This window comes from Amphiura filiformis, chromosome 8 (assembly GCF_039555335.1).
Source record: "Amphiura filiformis chromosome 8, Afil_fr2py, whole genome shotgun sequence".
Classification (NCBI taxonomy): Eukaryota; Metazoa; Echinodermata; class Ophiuroidea; order Amphilepidida; family Amphiuridae; genus Amphiura; species Amphiura filiformis.
In genome coordinates this window covers 12,391,187-12,410,287 of record NC_092635.1, presented here as the reverse complement: position 1 = coordinate 12,410,287, position 19,101 = coordinate 12,391,187, and the positions used below count along the sequence as shown (strand labels likewise).

Sequence of the window (19,101 nt, the reverse complement as noted above, 5' to 3'; positions counted from 1 at the left end):
AAATGTAAAAATTGTTTATTTTTACAAACTTTTGAGGAAAATTTTGGGTATTTTGTAAAGTGAAGAGATATAAGTGACGGTTATGAATGAATAGCTTTGCATCGGTAATATGTCAGGCATTGTGAAAAATCTAAACATTTTGCTTTGGACCTCGCGATATCCCTTGGTTCCAAAGGCAAAATGTTTAGATTTTCCACAATGCCCTCCAAATAACCGATGCGCAGTTATTAACCTCTAATCGTCACATTGTTGGCTGCTGTGTTCATTTAAGTGAAAAGTCTATGTTGCATGCATGTGCTACTTTTCCCATTTGTTTAAAGACAAGACCTATTGCTACTACAGACTACAGTTGGTTGTGACTGGTGAGATGTGACCCACACCAAGTGGATTCAGATTTCAAAATGTGAATTAAATAATAATAATTGTGAATTTCTGTTCATTTTATTTCAGGACAAGACCGGTTGCTAACTTGGAAATATGGCTGGTAATGAACCCAGACCCAATGGATCCAGATATACAAAACTGTGAATTGGATGGCAAACCTATTACATGTGTTGAGGTTTCTGTGTGTTTCTTCTATGAAGCACCAGGTACTCCTGAGAGTATGGGTGAGTGTTGGCAAAAACTATGAGGATATGTACAGGGGAAAGAAGAATTATGCATTGCACACTAGCACATTTAAACATGAATGTACAGGGGAAAGAAGAATTACGCATTGCACACTAGCACATTTAAACATGAATGTACAGGGGAAAGAAGAATTACGCATCGCACACTAGCACATTTAAACATGAATTTACAAATTGAAACATGACATGCATAGGCAGATATACCAGAGTAAAAACTTAGGACATACCTGCCTGTGCGGGGACAAATTTGTTGGGATTTTGCCGGAGTGACATGCCCAGAAAAAAGGAAACAAAATGTGAAATTCCATAGTGAATAAGTGTATTCTCCGCAATACACTTTGACAGGGAAAATAATTCTACTTTTGCCAAAACAAGTTCTATTTTTGCTCCTGGGCTGACAGGTTTAGGTGCATGCAGTTTCATAAAACAATGCAAAATGTGTTTTGTTTTTGTTTTTCCTTTTTTTCAGAATCAATGTTTTATTTCAATGTTCTTTTGGAGTTAAAAAGCTCATTTTTAATTTCATACAATATCCTAAAAATAAATAATGAAATTGAAAAGATGATAGAGAGGCCATTAAGGCCAGATATGATCATCTCCGAGACAAAATTTTCAACAAATAATAACCATAACACAGAAAATCAAATAACAAAATACATAGACAAGATAAGATGGTACATGTGCCTGAAAATATTAATCATTTGTTTTTGGCTTTAAGAACAGATTTAAATTAAACTTATTTTCTTTCTTTTTTAATTTCAGACATGGATGTTGAATTGACTGCAGACTATGAAAAGGTGACACAGGGATTTCCAGGGAGGTTCTATTTCTTAGAGGATGGTATGCAAGAGTCATCTATTTACAGATTACTGGCAGCTAAGGCTGACAAAAAAACCTGCTATGGACCGTACATGGCATATTTAGAGGTAAGAAACACAGATGGTGTACTCCTAATATGAATAACTTAGAGGCACTTTGTATTTCTTGGAGAAGCGCCAAGACTTGTACAGATTAAGTTTTTTACATCAAAGGGGTAAAGTATTATGCCAATCTCTTGTCGTAGTGCACGTTAGTAACCATTGGTTACTGCTCCAAGCCTGGGCTCATACACCTGTTCCGAATATGCCATAAGCTTTGTGTTGTGATCATTTCGATCAGTGGTTCGTAACAAAGAAAGTGTGATCCAGTTGGCCTAGCAACGGTCATATTCTAACATGCACTACGACAGCGAATTGGCTGCTGATGAGACTCATGACTCTTATAGATGGACCAGCAGTCTGCTGCAATTTCATGTGGTAAAGTTGAATAGGCTCTCAACTGGGAATGATGTTGGTTTTTGTTTCAATTTATGACATGTAAGTTCACCAGAACTTCATTTTCTATTTTCAATAAAAAACAAACAAATTTATTCTTCAATAGGCATATTTCAACTTGAATACCATATACCATCTTTTAAGCTTAAAAGCTTTGATAGTTCTGTCTTACGTACCAATAAATTATTGCATCAATTTGTTTTCACAGACTCAAACTCATGTCTGCTTGACTTGAAGAACCACTATACTTATTTACCACTTGTAAATAGATCTCAGAATAATCAACTCTGCTTTTTTTCTATTTTTACAGAAAACTGCTGAGGACTTCCTTGAGCCTGTTGACTTTCATGTGTACTATGGGGTTCATGAATATCCGTTTGTTGAGAATCCCAGAGGAGATAACCCAATCAAATTTCCTGGTGGTCTACCACCAATTATTGATGAGAATATCTGTGGTAATGGTACATATGTTGAGGAGGTAGGTATTGTAACATATTCTTATTCAGTGAGAGTGGTCTTGTTCATAGACACATAATCTGATTGGACAATCGCAGGCCATAGACGACCCCACATCATCAAGTACGTGTATTGATAACGTTTAACTCGCTTGTAGAGGTGTGTGTATGTAGCACTTTGTAGGAGTAGACCTAGTGCATTATACTCACACACGCTTGCAATACGCGTAACTGAAGACATGGCATAAACTATAGTTTCGTTCATTTTAGAATCAAAATAAGGGGAGTTTTTATGATGGTGACTTAATTTTTGCTCAATAAAATAGTTTATTTATAGTTTATAGTTGACAACTGAGAGTGTCTGGGCACCATTGCCAAGTGCTCTTTTTGTGGAGTGTATCTGGTATCTGGTGCATGCTTCTTTAAATTTACAGGAGCATAAGTTTGGACTTATTGACATTAGAGTAACAAAACCAAATACTATGTTCACCTATACCTAAAGTAACACATGTATACAACTTTATATTTACTCAAGAGTGTTGATTTCCATTCCATTTTTGTTCTTTTTACAGCTTCAATTCATTCGAGATTGTGGTTCAGATGCTATCTGTCAGACTGACCTGCAACTCACTGGTGAAGTCATCTTCCCAGAGTAAGATTACCATAACAAAACCTTGATTGTATTTACATTGTGTTCTATAGTTCATCTCAAAGCTCCCCTGCGCATTAGTGAAATTGCCGGCTAATCAAGTATAAAATATTTTCTGCTGTTTTTTTCCTTCAAAATCTACCACACAAAAATCTCACGTCTGACTTCTTCAGAGGTAAAAGACAGCATATGAAGAGCTTTGTTGCAAAACCCCTTACATCCATCCACTTGCACAATTTTGAGAAAACATCAAAACAATCACTGATATAAGGGGGTTTTCAACAAAAGCAGTTTTTGGCGGGATGCTTATCCTACCCAAGCATCCCGCCAAAAACTGCTTTTGTTGCAAACCCCCTTATATCAGTGATTTTTTTGATGATTTTCTGATGTGTTCTCAATATTGGGCACATGGATTTAAGGGATTTTGTAACAAAGCTCTTCATATACAAGTTAAAATTTCCTTTGTAACTTCCCACTTGATAAAAAAAATTAAAGTAAAAAAAACCCTAAAACCCCATTCCGCATTACATTTTCAACTTGGGAAGAGCTTTGAGACAAACTATTAAGATGGCCTAACATAATTTCTTAAATAAGTAGCAATTAAGCAACAAGGTTTCAGTTGGTGGGCCGTCAGGTTTTCAAGCCGTTGGACGACACACCCATTGAAACCTTCTTGCTAGATTTCAAAACAAGATAGTAACTGAACTTCTCTGTTGGTTTAGATTCTTTTACATATTTTCCGTATTATCTTTATAATTTCTGTGGGGTCACAACATCTGCTGATTTCGATGTGAGGGTCACAGGGGACTATACTAATATACACAGTCATATTGAAAAATAGCTAACCAAAAAAACATTTATTACATTTATAGTATACTGAAAAAACATCTACATGTATGTAATTTTGGCCCACTTGCAGTGTCATTAAAGATGAGAGGGGCCATTGCACTTCTAGGTGTTTTAAGTTTTAAAATTATTGATATTATCATTTTAATCCTATAAACAGTGGTGAACCGTACTACACCCTTGGTGCCTATTTAACTATGCGTACAAGTCTGAAAGTGAGTAATGTCGGAGAGGAAGCTCATGATGCCAAGGTCATAATAAGACATTCCAGGGATATTCGGTTTGAAGCGCTGGAACAAAGCCGGGTAAGATTTATCTTAGTTTACAGGGGGAGAAAGGAAGTTAATTAAATGTGTAATAAGGTTATAGTTAAGCGACTACAAGCAGTGATCACATTCTGAGAGGCCCATTTCTGGATATTTGCCCTGCAGGGTTTCCCAATATCATAACATTATACCAGGGAGGTAAATTTTTTCATTTTCGTCTGTCAGTGCAAGGATGACAATCCAAGCTTACTTCCAAGGGGGCTGTATAGGGGGAACTGTTGTGCATTACAACTATAAATTATAATCATGTTTATATACTTGAGTAACTTTTTTTTGTATGTGTTGAACACATGGATGAAAAAGATCACAGACCGCATACAAGCAGTCAAAGTCTCAGTATCCCCTGATAATGAGGCCAATTGTTCCATGAAATGCGATAGGCAAAACTGCTATGCACGTACCGCGTATTTTTACGGTCTATCGTGAAGGCATGCAACGCTCTATCACGTATATGCGAAGACACGCAATGATGGCGTGATTATTAGACACGGCACAATGATCGAACAATCAGCCCTTGTTAATATGCTAGAATTTACAGCATACAATGCACAGGGACTTTGACTGTTGATACATGGTCTTTGGCAGTCTGTGGTTGAACATTAAAGTTAAAATCAAGATTTACTGTACATTAGAATATACAACAATTTCCAGGTTCCACAATACAATGTGTGATGATGGTATACTATCTTTCTATTGTTAGTGACCACAACCCAACATTAATTACCCTTATGCACCCTAACCCTCCTTATTGGACTGCCCAAGTCATAAAGGGTTCACAAAAAATAACTCCCCCGCTAAAATTACAAGACATTTCTTTGCATAACTTGACATAGATTTCGTTGTTTTGAAAAATCTAAAACCTGTGAATAAAAAGAAATCATTTTCTTACCCTCCCAAAGTTCTTTCATTAAAAAATCTTTTTGTTTTGGCCAAAAATAATCACATTTTCCAAAATGATGCTTTCAGAAAAAGTTGCACTTTTCCACATCCTATACATTTAATGTACAAAAACATTCTTGATATCAATGTTTTGATTTATTTAATGGTGTTTTTGTTTTCTTTAATTTTCATGTATACGATTACCCAGTCACCCATGCAATCATCTTGCAGTATAAAACAATGACTAATTAACATGTAAGGGGTTTTTATTGAGCCGGTCTTTCAAAAATGGTAAAATCAATTTAGGAGTTACAAAACATTTCTTTGCATAACTTAACATTCATTTCGTTGATTTGAAAAATTAAAAAACCTGTGAATAAAGGCATCTTTTGCTACCCTACCAAAGTTATCCCTTCTCAAAATATTTTTTGTTTTGGTCAAAAATAATCACATCTTTCCAAAATGATGCTTTAAAAAAAGTTGCGCTTTTCAACATCCCATACCTGTAATGTACAAAACTTTCTCAGTATCAATGTTACGATTGATTTAGTGTGTATTTTCCTTCACCTTTTTGTCTCTGAACCCTTAGTCACCCATACAACCATCACGCAGTGCAAAATATTGATTTGTTGAAGCTAATTTTGACATAAATGAGGATGTTGAAAAGTGCAACTTTTTCTGAAAGCATCATTTTTAGAAAATGTGATTATTTTTGGCCAAAACAAAAAGATTTTCAGACGAAAGAACGTTGGGAGGGTAGAAAAACAATTTCTTTATTCACAGGTTTTTAAATTTTTCAAATCCACGAAATGTATGTCAAGTTATGTAAAAAAATGTTTTGTAATTTTAGGGGGGAGTTATTTTTTGTGAACCCTTTATATACCGGTAAGCATTTATTGCTTTGGGTCGCTTTTCATCCAATGGATGGTGTCACAAGGCCTTAAACTGTTGGATGAAATAAAGCAAACAAAACAGCTTAATTTCTGAGAGCTTGGAGTTAACAGTTTGATATGAATGTTATTTTATGTTGCAGTTCACATGCATATCAGGGGATGAAGCTTCTTGCAATATTGATGAAGTAGTAAGATGTGAACCAGTGGAATATATTAACAATACAGCAGCTGTAGAATGTATCATTGGTAACCCTATGAGATCTATGACAGAGGTAAATAGACTTACATAATTATAACATGCTGAAAAAAAAATACATTAAGGATTGGTAGAAGTAATATAGCATTGCTCTCATGGTTCAACAACTTAGCTAGTTTTGTGTTTGCTAGTATAGATAAATTGACATGTGACATCATACAAAACATTTGGTCAGCAGTTTTCAATGTTTTTTGCCTAGTTTTATGCATGCGCATCTTGTTTTGCCTAGGACCCATGCTTAACACCTGTGCCAAATCAGATATTGGGCAATATGAACAGTAAACTTGTTGTGTGCTGTTTTCCCAAGCATAATCTTAAATCAACTCACCGACCCAGGTGTTGGTACCCAAAGGGCAAGTCAACTATTTTTTTAGCCTCATAACAACAAGTTGGATTAAAAGTGATATGACTTGGATGAAGAAGCTTATACTGGTGTCTTTGAAGGTTTATCTAATCATAAATTTTGGTTGCTATATGGATCTGCAAACAATTGGAGTATATTAAAATAGTTTTCAAAGCACTTTTTGTCTGGAGTCTATCTTGCAGCCTATTTCATGTCCACCATAAAATCATTGCTGATATATAAATGGAGCAATGTTGAAATATCAGCAAGTAGGGCAGTAGAAGCAGCTTGCATAGGCATGTGAGCAGATGCAACTTGCTTATTGACCTATCACAGTTTGTGAAACTGCAACTTGAATGTTATATGTGACGTGCCATATCAAAAGGAGACACTTTGGAGCAGGATTGTAAATGGAGAAATAGCCAAAAATCTGCCTGGGGGTGATTTTTTCACAATTTGGGTTTGTTGCAAATTTGTGACGTTATTAATGTTTAAAATATTGTCTGATAGTTTCAGACCGGAATATAACTGGCATCTTGTATTTTTGAGACATTTTTCTAGGTAATTCCTACTCTCAACATTGTCAATAATGTTTTTAAAGGCCGATATCTCAATTTCCAATTTTAAAATACCATAACTTACAAACTCAATATCTTCGCTTAGGAATATCCGATTTCATTGGGGAAACGGCATTGTGGAGCAAAATATCTCTATATTTAAGATATGTTAAAATTGATAACCTGCCCAAAAGTGTCTCCTTTTGACATGACATGTCACATATATCATTCCAACCAGTAACATACATACCTCAGATTATAGATATTGAATGAGTGCATTATTTTTTATAGGTTATGTAACTTGTGGACAATTTTTGACCTGACAATTAATTGTTTTTCTCCTTCAGTGCGCAATTCAATTGCGATTTGACGTCGGTGGTGTAACATATGAACACAACAGAAATGTCCTTGATTTTTCTGTGGAAGCCAGCACAATTAGCACAGAGACGAAACCATCTAATAATATATATGATCCTCAGATTCCTGTGGTGGTGCTTGCAGATACTACTGTTAAAGGGTAGGTTTGGGCAATGTTTATTGTTTAAAATAATTCTTTATTGGCATTATGTTCCCCACATAAGACAGTCATATGTGATGTGTTGCATCAAACACACCTTATGTTGTCAATACCAGTGCTGACCATTATTCAATCTTGCACAAAAGATTTTTTTGTCACAATTATTGCAGTTTCTAGAAACATACTATTTGGTGCACACAAATTCTAAAGAGATGCCCCGCTTGCACAGCGGTTCAGATGCTTACTCATAATCAGGTTGCGGGTTCAAGCTCCGGTGGTGCCATTGTGTTGGGCACTTGAACAAGGCCCTTACCTCTATTATTGGCATATATACAGAGGTGTAAGAATTCCGGAAATGTGGCAACAAAAAAAAATTCCGGAAATATAAAAAACAAATAAAATAAAATATTGTTTTAATTTTATTTATTTTTTTACATTTCCGGAATTGGATGATGATAATTTATCATAAAAAGAGCAAAAAAACACCCTTTTTTGGAGGGGGTGATACCCTGCAGCCTATTCCCCAGACAAGCCCCCTTGCACCCGCGGAATTCCGGAAATTTGGCATGGTGCTCGCCTTAGGTTCGCATGTTTTTCAGGGAGTGGATCGTTAACTCACTTACACCTCTGATATATATAGTACTGGGAAGGTAAAACAATCTTGTTGTGCGGGTGGAGTGGCAAACCTCCACAACAAGCTAATTCAAACAACAAGGAAAATGAGATGGGCACTTGAGCCAGTGAGCATTGCTCAGGCTGGCATGTATTGGATTGGATTAGAGAATCCCCGCCTATATTTCAGGCGCACCACTGCTCAGCAGTGTACTTTGAACATCTATCTAAATCACCATTTCACAACATGACATTAACACAACTAATCTACTACAATCACTGTATGAACAACTACTACTACTGCCCTGGGACCTAGGGAGGGTGCAGGTAACAAGCCCGGGGATGATCCCCCTACTCTTTTCGATAAGGCCTGCAACTTTTACGTGCTCAGGTTTGACTCGTCTGACACACGGAACCGCCATTTTACGTGACCATTCGAACCACAAGACGCCGGGCACCCACCATGTAACCTGCACATTCTACACAGTGGATGGGAGCGAGGAGAAATATCACAATTATGTCTTTACCATACCATATACCCATGATTTTGTGTTGCTTTTCTTATATAGAGTATCTGACCCAGCTTCTGTGTATTACGAGAGTAATAAAACATCCTCAGAGAATGCAGACATATTTCTAATCCAGGCACTTGTTGCTGCTGGTGTTATCTCCAATGAAAAGTTGGAAGGAATGAAATCAGAATATGATGTTGATGTGGTGGTGCAGAACGTCACAGAGGAAATTCAATTGTTAGATGAGGAAGCCATTGGACCACCATTCTCGCTTGTGTTTGAGGTGAGAGTGTAAGGTTTTGTAAAGTAAATCTAATCACGTAGAAAAGGCAAGCTCGCCACCTCTTCTATGCACCGATGACCATTGTTTCGACCATCTTTTGTCATGACAGTTTATCAGCCAATCAGTATGGCTGTATACCATTTCTGCATTCACTCCCATATACATTCGACTCACAACACGTAACTTGGAAGAAATAAAACATTTACTGTAGTAATATACTGATGTTATAATCCAATTGTGACCATGAAATTGTAGCATGGTGTGAGAGAGCATTTAAAGGGGCATTTTGAGCTGTCAGAGCTATGGGGGTTGCATTTTGGACATTCCAATAATAGTGAGTATTACAATGGAAGTTTACAACTAACAAATATGAAAGAGTTTTTAATGGTTCCAACTTTTAAGACTAAGGAGTTTCATTTGTAGGATTGTTTCTATTATTGGTGATAGGCAAAACGAAAATAATTAAAAACGAAAAGTGAGTAAAATATTTGATTTGCCAATCTGGAATAGTCTCCCCGTTGACATCAGGGAATCGGCGTCAGTGTCTATATTAAAAAAATGCCTGAAAACACACTTGTTCCAGAGTTAATTTTTCTGCATTTCATGCTATACTATGTTTATGTCGCTTTTGTAAGGCGCCGTGTGCTCCGTAGAGCGCCGTATAAGTATTGTGTAATAATAATAATTATAATAATAAAAAAATCACCAAAAAAGTTGCAAACTTTGGCTAAATGCAAAGAAAAGATCTTTTACCACAGACGAAGTTACATATTTGGGAATTTTGTTCTTAGATTTTGAGTGGGTGAATGTTGCAATGAGATAATCTTGATAGTTTGTATTATTATGGTTGATTTGTACATTTCTATACAGGCATTTAATAGAGGACCAGGTCGTCTGCCGTTTGACTCGGTAGTGTATGTCTCAATACCATGGCGACTATCTAATGGAGATTGGCTCATTTATATTAAGAATATTTATGTAAGTATCATATGAAGAAGTTCTTCAAATATTGTGGAATTAAAAACAATATTATCCTTTTTTGCTAAATGAAACATTTTGACTTTGATTCTTTAATTTGACCAAACTGTAAATGATACTCAAATCTTAATATTTGCATGTGTGTGGGCGGGGGGTGTTTGGGGTGGTGGCAAAACCTTTTTTTTATGTTTCATACTATCACAGTCACAGAATTCAGAACAAGTTTAGACATTGTGATTATGAGTATTGGGTTTATAATTATATTTCTCGTAACTTTATAATCTTTTTACAAACATATGTGAACACTAGCTACTTACCTTTTAAAGATGTTTTGTAAACATTGTTTTGAGCTTCATAAGAACTATATATTAATTACTTCTTTATTTAGTACAGGAGTGAAACATTTTCTTTGGACAATTAAGCACTAAAATTTGAATTGATGAAAATACAGTTCTTTTTGAGACACCCTGTATATTTATGAAAGGCTTTAATTCCTTATATAGATTGAATTATTACCGATGTATAATAATATTTATATCCACTCTCTATGCATATTCTTTTATTCAGACAAAGGGAGTGCCTGCGACTTGCAATATTAAAGAAATATTAGATTTACAACAATACAGATTAGAAGAACATTATGTGAACAAAACTAAAGCTACAGCTCCAACAAGATGGGAGGAGGTGTATGAAGGGGCACATGCAGTCGCATCAAAGAGCAGCAAACAATTGGTAAGTTTAGCTAGGGTTAAGTGATTTCAGCTGCATGGAAGGGTTAGGGGTGCCGGATCCGGTCTGCTTACTACAGACTAGTTTGGTCATCTGGGGGTACATATACACAGGTCCCCCTTTTGACAGTGATTGCATATCCCTACAAGGGCAAAGCGTCTTGCTTTGTCAAGCTGACATAGTCAACTGGTGCTTGATCTCTTTGGTTGGCTGGCCTGTGCCTGTTACATTTTCAGATTATTTATTTAGCAGCAGATGCTAAAAGCATAGTTTTAGTGTTATTAGAACCTCACCAGCGGGAGGTGGTGTTTATCACTGCTGCCCCTCCCCCACCTCTGAGGGAGTCTTGATTATAAGAGGGCTGAAACACCCAAGACAGGTGGCAATCAACTGATGATCCCGCTGGTGAAAGCACAAGATAATTTCCATCTGTGGTCTTTGTGTATATTTAACAACTAGTGGTGTAACTTCAGAATCGAGTACCTGTCATGTACCCTCTGATTAATTTAAGAATGTTGCATACTTGTGGAATAAAGCGCAAAGTGCAGCTTGTGGGGGCGTGGGATGTTCCTCAAATATTGGTCTCTATTTTGAGCTCTGGTATAATAATGGTCTCCCTTTTTGGCCAATTTTGGTGTAAAACAAAATGCCCCATTTACACCTAACTGGAGCCCAAATTTTGTTTTCTGTTGTTGAAACTTTGTAAGAATGTTGTTAAGATTTTGTGTTAAGATTTTATCTCTGGTATAAAAATGGATCCAATTTTCTTACAAACTTGATATAAATATGGGTCCATATGGCATACCTTATTGTAAGATCTAGCCTTCCTTTTCTTTTTTATACAACTTTATTATGGGCTGGAATATTTCAAACAGTAATTTCTAGTTAAGGTGACGAAAAAACAACCCTGTTTTACAGGCCCGACTGATCCAGTTTTTGCATTCTGAGATTTTTTTTTTTTACTTTTTTGCTAAAATTATGTAAAATAAGCCATTTGGGGGCCAAAATTGATTGATTTTGACTGAAAATTTTTTTAAAAAATTTAGAACATTTTTAAAATATGTTTGCAAAAAAAATCATCAATTTTTTGCCAAATTTTCAAGCTTTCAATGATATTTTAGGGTCATTTTGCCTCCAGAAAAAATTACAGAAAAGAGGAAATATCATAGAAATATAAATGCTATTGAATAGTGATTATTTTCCTTTGTTTTATATTTGCAGGCGTGTAGCAATGCGCTGTGTGTGACATTAAAGTGTGCAATTAATGTAGAGTTACAAAGTGCAGACACCTTTGCAGTAGTAATCGAGTCATTACTATGGGTACCTACTTTCTTAGAGGTAAGACATTGGGATATTCCAGTTAAAATCCATACATCCCCTATGGAAGATATGACTTTATTCTTACATACAGGGAGGTTGAATTTTAAATGGGATAACCTGAATGGAGGACTCCATTTGAAGCCCTCTCTCACCCCATTGAAATCCTGTTTGGGACTGTCACCTTTATTTTAAAACCTTAAACATTATGATTTGGAAGTTACGATTATGACACTCTATCCTGGAGTCCCATTTTACTGCCACAAGCATGGGGACTGACCAAGTGTAATCAAAGTGCAGTCACCTACAGTTGGATTGTTCTAGGAAATACAAGTGTGCCCAATTTCAACTCAGGGCTGTTATATTATGTATTAGGTAAAAGGTGAGAAACAGACCACTATGTTTGTGCTGTTCAGGACTGGTGAGATGTTAGTTGGTTTGAGATTGAGACCATGATAATGGTCAAAACCTCAAATCAACTATAACATTGAGCAACAAGCCAGGTAATGTGACTAGTGCCACATGCATCTATATCTTTTGTTCAAAGTTTGTTGAACTGTCCAAATTATTTAGATAATGTGGCCACCATCTACATTACTTAATATAATCGACAGTTCATCTGACTTAAGACAGAGAAATACAATGGATATAGAGAAAATGTGAATTAGAAATTGATTTGTTTACAAATATAATATTACAAGTTTTTCATGTGATCTCTATTTTCCTTCTTTTACTTTCAGTCTGAGCTTTTTCTGCGATTCAAGGAGGTCGTTAGTCAGTCAATCATTGAAGTCAATGCTCCTGATGGTGCACATAGGCAACCAGAAGATCATGAACCAGATTATTATAATGTAAGACATTCACATTAAATACTTCTTTCTGAATCTTATTGATTGACACTATTGCATTGAAAGTGCCCAGCTTTTTGGTTTCATCATTCTTTGTTGTTTTCTTAGTTAAATAGTTCATAAGGCTAAAAAAATAATGTTATGTCTCAAACTCCCCGTGCGCGTTTGTGTTTCTTAGCTTGTCCATTTCAGCTGAAACACCAAATTCACTTCTTTTAATAGTTTTTTGCCATAAAATCATGAAATGTTTTGAATGAACCTCAATTATATTCTGTGTACTTTTGAACACTTGCAAATGACATCTTAATTCAAAATTAAAATAAAAAAAACTTTAACAAAAACATTTTAAAAAACAATCCGCATTCATTTTTGAACCTGCCATGGGCTTTGAGACATAAAATGTATTAATTTTTGCCTAAGGTGGTTTGTGTACTACTGCTTCCTGCAACAAATTCATTTGACAATTATCAGTTGAAACAAAATCTAAGCAAAAGTGTCTTTGTGTTGTTTTTCAGCTTGCCACTGGTGTTGTGACAGACAAACCACCCAGCCAACCTGTAGCCTGGTGGATAATACTACTCAGTATTCTAGGGGGATTCCTATTACTAGTAATAATCATACTAATATTATATAAAGTAAGTATACATGGTATTTTTTCATTATTTTTTAGTATTAAGGAATGAGAAACATGTGAGTAAAAAAATATGTGAAGCCTAATATGGTACAAAAATATGTAGATAACATGAAGCATGTTGCATACTTTAGTATGGATTCACTAAGCTAGATGTGGTCTTTTAAGTTGGCAGTCCTTTATAACTTACACAAGTACAAACATTAAATTTTCAACTGAAATTGTTTCAACTTATTGAAAAAAGTATAATTCTGAGGTCAAACACACAATTTTCACCAATTTCAAAACAGTGAAAACTGCACTTCTCAAGAAAAGCTGTGTGAGCAACACTTGCCATTATCCTGCCGTATTTCTGATGTTTTTGATATGCTGAAAAGCTTTTCTACCATCCTCCACCATTCAAATTATAGGATTCAAAATTGGTAGGGAATTTGAGGACATCATTTACATCAGCCTACTCAAATTGTCCCAAAGTTTTTATCAAGTATTGTGGGTGACACAAGTAAATAAAGCAGATCACATCTACATCCAACAGTAATCTTATGCAATTCATTGTTAACTTTAATGTGTGTGGTATCTTTATTTCTTTGCAGTGTGGATTCTTCAAAAGAAAAACCAAAGATGAGATGGAAAAGATGCAGCAAGCAGCAAACTTGTGATGAACAACTTAGATGATAGATGTACAATTCATGTGTCTTATGGGTGCTTCAGTAGATAGAAATATAGTTACACAGCCAGGTCCTTCAGCAAGACCCCCATAGCCATGCTGCTCTCTGGGATTTAAGGTCAATACTCAGATCATTGATACCAAAGAGTGCCCAATACCTGTGTTGTAATATGCATACAATTGTCTAAATGTGTGCTCATGTGTACACAGTGTATCAACTGTCGTACAGATAGGTACTCCATGGCTACATCAGCAATTAATTGGTAGCTATGTTGTATGATGTTAGCCATATACCAGAGTATCCCCTACAGTGTAGATGGCCACTAACCATAACCCTACCAAAAGCTACAGCAGCAAGCAACTGTGAGTGCAAGTATCCCACCAGATGCGATTACGTCATCATGTGAAAGCACATGTGTGCACGGTAATGGCCGGTTAAGGTACCCCTCCATTGCACGCTATTGCCGTTCATCTGTCTAGGACCCGAGGGGTTGAGGATTCAAAACTTCAGACAAGAGAAAAATTCTCTCATCTTCTTCCTTCCTTCTTTCCTTCCCTTCTGCCAAAAAAGCCTCCAGTAAGTTAGGGTTAAACAATGGTGGTTTTGCTTAAGGGGAATATATTATAAATACCCACCCTACCTGCCTGGTAATTGACAACGCTGTCATGTATTTTGTGTCTAATACCAATGTGGTAACCTTTGCACCACTCAGACACATATTATTGTTGAAGCAAAGAACATCTGGAGTGTGCCAATTTTAACACTTAAAAGATTTATAAGCAAAAGGTGAAAATTAAACTTTCCACTCATCATTATTGGGTCAATATTTCACTGTATGGATTCATTTGCAAATTCACAGACTAATCTGGCACTTCACATTTTAGATAATATATTTTGGAGATTATTGAAAGCCTTCATAGGTATTTTAGTCTACTTGTAATGTATCAAGGAGGTACCCAAATCATGTGTTGATTCTTAGAACATGTCCTATGTTTGGGCTTATTTGGCCTGTTTAGTTTTTAAATTAAAAGTAAAACAAAACTCTTACTTGGGTGACACCATTTTAGTAATGTATATACATTTATAATGGTCTGAAAGGAAGATGAATGTATTTGCTTTTAGTGCTGGGTTTAGATGTGGCAATATTATATCATTTGTGCTGAAAACTGAAGTATAAACATTAATAGTACTTAGTGTAAATTGTTCTTTTTGCACAGCTTTGAAGTTAGATAGTATACGCTCGTACATGTATTGCTTTTACCTATATGACAAACTGACTGTTCTACTATATAGAGCTGGATATGCTTGGGTATAGATTGGCAGGAATTTGGAGGGGTATAAAATGCTGTACATCAACTCATATCTATAGAAGTATATGGTTTACATACTTGTATGCAGTGCTAACAATAAGGCAGACCCTCTAACTAAATGCTGATGGAAGTCTTAGAAAGTGTCACAAAATGTGGACCAATATGACATTGAAATTTTTTAACTATTAACCCCATGAAAACTACCTGCCTATTGGTCAAAAAGAAGTTTTCATTATGAATTGGACCAATCAGCAACATTGTTAGAATAATTTCACCGCGCAAAAAAATTAGGGTGAATTATTAACAAAGCTCCATTCTGATTGATGATTAAAGTGGAGATATCATGTAATTGACCGATCAGAGGCAATGTTAGATCAGCATGTAGTGCTCAGGGGTTAAACATTTATGTCTCATGAAGGGTGATTGACAAGGTGATAGAGGCCACTATAGGTGACATTGATGATTCAGCGGCACAAAGATGTATCTCCTGTAGCTATTGTGTAAATGATCTCACTTTTGTCCAGGGCTCCGCAGCACAAAGTCACTATTTGAGTAATGAGAGGAGTATCAATCAGAGATGACCATGGAGATTCATCTGTCTTCCCTTTGGATTGGTAACTGTGTGTGTAGATGTTGACATTCTCATTTACAAGCTGATATTGACCTAGACTGTTGTTATGGTTGGATTCACTTCGGCGTTACTGTTGCACGTGCTGGCGTACATCATGCAGTGTACGCAAACAAATGTCACACTATTGCAAGCTATGTTCATTCAATTGGAATTCCAACTATAGTACAAGGAATGATCAATCTGAAGATTAAAATGTCATTTTTGTGAATAATAGAGTTAAACTTTGGTGCCACTGGGCCATATCGATACAGCATTTGTACAGATGCTAATGGAGACACATCTTTGTGCCACGGAGTCCTAGGCAGTGTAGATGTAGTCATTCTGACAGCAGCTAATGGACATACGTTTTAGTGCCGCTTAGCACTGGGCAATGTAGATGTAGTCATTCTGACAGCAGCTAATGGACATACGTCTTGGTGTCGCTTAGCCCTGGGCAGTGTAGATGTAGTCATTTGTGACCCGGCAGCACAAATGAGCCGTAAATTCCCTAAATTGTATTCTGAGTTACGGTGTAAAATGTGTACGAAGGTCATATTCATCGGTAACTTAAGCTGGCCCGACATCCGTCTCATTTCGATAGTCAAAAACTAATCAATAATCCTATTGTTGAAGTGGATAATAAGCTTCTACCTTAGATGGCTATAGCTCTGGTCTTTGTTTGCTTATATTGCTAAATCCTGTTCAAGTGGTGGGTTACCAGGCATTGTATTTTGTACAGGTATGCATAACCAACAATTAACAATGAGAGAACTTTCTTAAACCTCGTTGACTTGGGGATGATTTGAAATGACCGCCAATTATGACTGTTTGATATTTATTGCCAGCGATGTGGAAAAAGAGACACATGTATAAATAAAAAAGCTATAATTTTGTTGAAGGAGCAAAGTTTAACAAACCATAACCCGCTTCTGGATATCGTTTGAAGTCAAATGATATACCATTTTTAAGTTTATGATGTTTATTTTTAAACACGAAATAAAACAAAATTGACCGGGGAGGAATTTACAGCTCATTAGCCGTGGACGGTCACATTTATGCAGCAGCTAATAGAGATACATCTTTGTGCCGCTTAGCCCTGGGCAGTGTAGATGTATTCATTCATACAGCAGCTAATGGACATACATCTTTATGCCGCTGAGTCCTAGGCAGTGTAGATGTAATCATTCATACAGCAGCTAATGGACATACATCTTTGTGCCACTGAACCTATGAAATGCACACTTGTCATCATGCTTTATTATCCAATGCGGCAACATGTGTCGCTCTGTGAACACCTAGGTTTCAATATCATTGAGGTGTAGGACTTTTTATTTTTTCGGAGAAGAGCAGGTAGGGCAACTACTTGATTATATTTCTACATGTTCATACTACATATACTCTGAAAATTTTAGAAAATTTGCACGGGTCAGGTTTTTTTAAATCACGTTTTTATTCCTAAAATGGGGGTTATAGCACCCTCAACGGCACTCTCTCCATAGGGCTACATGTAAAGACCAGTTATAGACAAATGGCCCTAAAATAAAACTGACTTGTTCATTTTTCCTCAAATTTTGCATATGATGTAGATTTAACATCTGGAATGTAATGCAAGTGGTGTCGTTGCTGCTCTTCTAAATTCATTTATAAAATGTCCACCCTAGACCATGGTGTGAACCAAATCTATCAGCCAATGAATACCTTACCACTGGATTTACTTGTCACATTCAGCAATACCAAAATTCTACCGAAGTATTATGGAAGTGAGTTTAAAATAGTGTCAAAAAATGCCTTAATATATGACACTTAAGTACGGCAATCAGGGGTGACCCTTTGAGAGTAGTTGGGTAGTGTGTAGTGGTCCATAAATGGTAGTATGCTAATTTGTGTACTGAGGGGTCAAAATCCTGCATCTTTATATAGTTATCTAGTCACATTTTCTTAGTTTCCTTTTTTTCTGTTGTTTTAAGACCAGGGGGCTTAAAAACAAGCCCTGATATGCCAATGTTTTATTTTTTATTTATGTGTACAGAAATCACTTATTTTATTAAAACTGATGAGATTATGTTGTTACACACTATCTTGATATACAAATTGAAATCATGTTATTGTGTATTGTAATTGTCTTGAAAAAGACCACAAAGTATTGTGATCTATGTGATTTAATTTAAATGTAATAATTCTAACAGTACTGCTATTAAGAAAATTTATAAAATTGTACTTTTTAAATTTGTTTTTTAGAAAGAGAAATATGCTTAAGGGATCGGATAACAATGTTTGCACAGTATTTTTGTAGGACCTGAGAGCACATCAGATTCACCAAATCGCATTCTCATATGAGGTATGCCGGTGGTATACCTCAAATATTTAGGTCTTTTAGGAAAAAATGTGTATCTTCAATACTGAAAGGTCAAAATTTTAAATGATGGACGACTTTTCCTCCCAGCTACATACACTTTAAGTATCATTAGATTTATAAAGTTTACTTCGAGGACTGTTAAATATCAAAAATATCAATTTTTAATAATTTGCCTTAAAATTTATATTATATCCCGAATTTCAAAATGTCAAAATTATTTGATATCAGAAGGACGTTCCTCGTATTCAGTATGCAATTTGGTATGTCTGGTGCAGGTCCCACAAAAGTAGCATGCAGATGTTGCTATGCGATCCCTTTAATTGCAAATGATCATTTTTCATAAACCAATGTAGTTAAACTTCACTAACCTGACAGTTTCAAATGTCTTGGCTGACATTCTTCCTCAGAGTGTTGAACTGTGACCCAACCTGGATTAATATTAGATGACATTTTTAAGCTCGGCTCAGGAAAGAAATACAATTTAATTTGGGCTTGAGCAATTATATTTTTAATATGTTTATGTATTTTAATAAGAATAGAATTTTATTACTGTAATTGTCAGATTGTTGATTCTACGCATAGAT

General features: G+C 35.8%; 1 protein-coding gene across 1 annotated transcript in view; it reads left to right on the top strand.

The window, feature by feature from the left end:
• The window catches only part of LOC140158628 (integrin alpha-9-like), a 105,225-nt gene extending 88,204 nt beyond the window's left edge, over positions 1 to 17,021 (top strand). The window contains exons 12-25 of the mRNA XM_072181790.1: positions 451 to 608; positions 1,392 to 1,555; positions 2,253 to 2,420; positions 2,970 to 3,049; positions 4,053 to 4,197; positions 6,131 to 6,262; positions 7,494 to 7,663; positions 8,845 to 9,070; positions 9,941 to 10,048; positions 10,616 to 10,780; positions 11,999 to 12,115; positions 12,835 to 12,945; positions 13,458 to 13,577; positions 14,167 to 17,021. Coding sequence (XP_072037891.1) covers positions 451 to 608; positions 1,392 to 1,555; positions 2,253 to 2,420; positions 2,970 to 3,049; positions 4,053 to 4,197; positions 6,131 to 6,262; positions 7,494 to 7,663; positions 8,845 to 9,070; positions 9,941 to 10,048; positions 10,616 to 10,780; positions 11,999 to 12,115; positions 12,835 to 12,945; positions 13,458 to 13,577; positions 14,167 to 14,232 — 1,930 coding nt within the window. The 3' untranslated portion in view covers positions 14,233 to 17,021. The remainder of the gene's footprint in view (positions 1 to 450; positions 609 to 1,391; positions 1,556 to 2,252; positions 2,421 to 2,969; positions 3,050 to 4,052; positions 4,198 to 6,130; positions 6,263 to 7,493; positions 7,664 to 8,844; positions 9,071 to 9,940; positions 10,049 to 10,615; positions 10,781 to 11,998; positions 12,116 to 12,834; positions 12,946 to 13,457; positions 13,578 to 14,166) is intronic.
• The last annotated feature ends 2,080 nt before the right edge of the window (positions 17,022 to 19,101 follow it).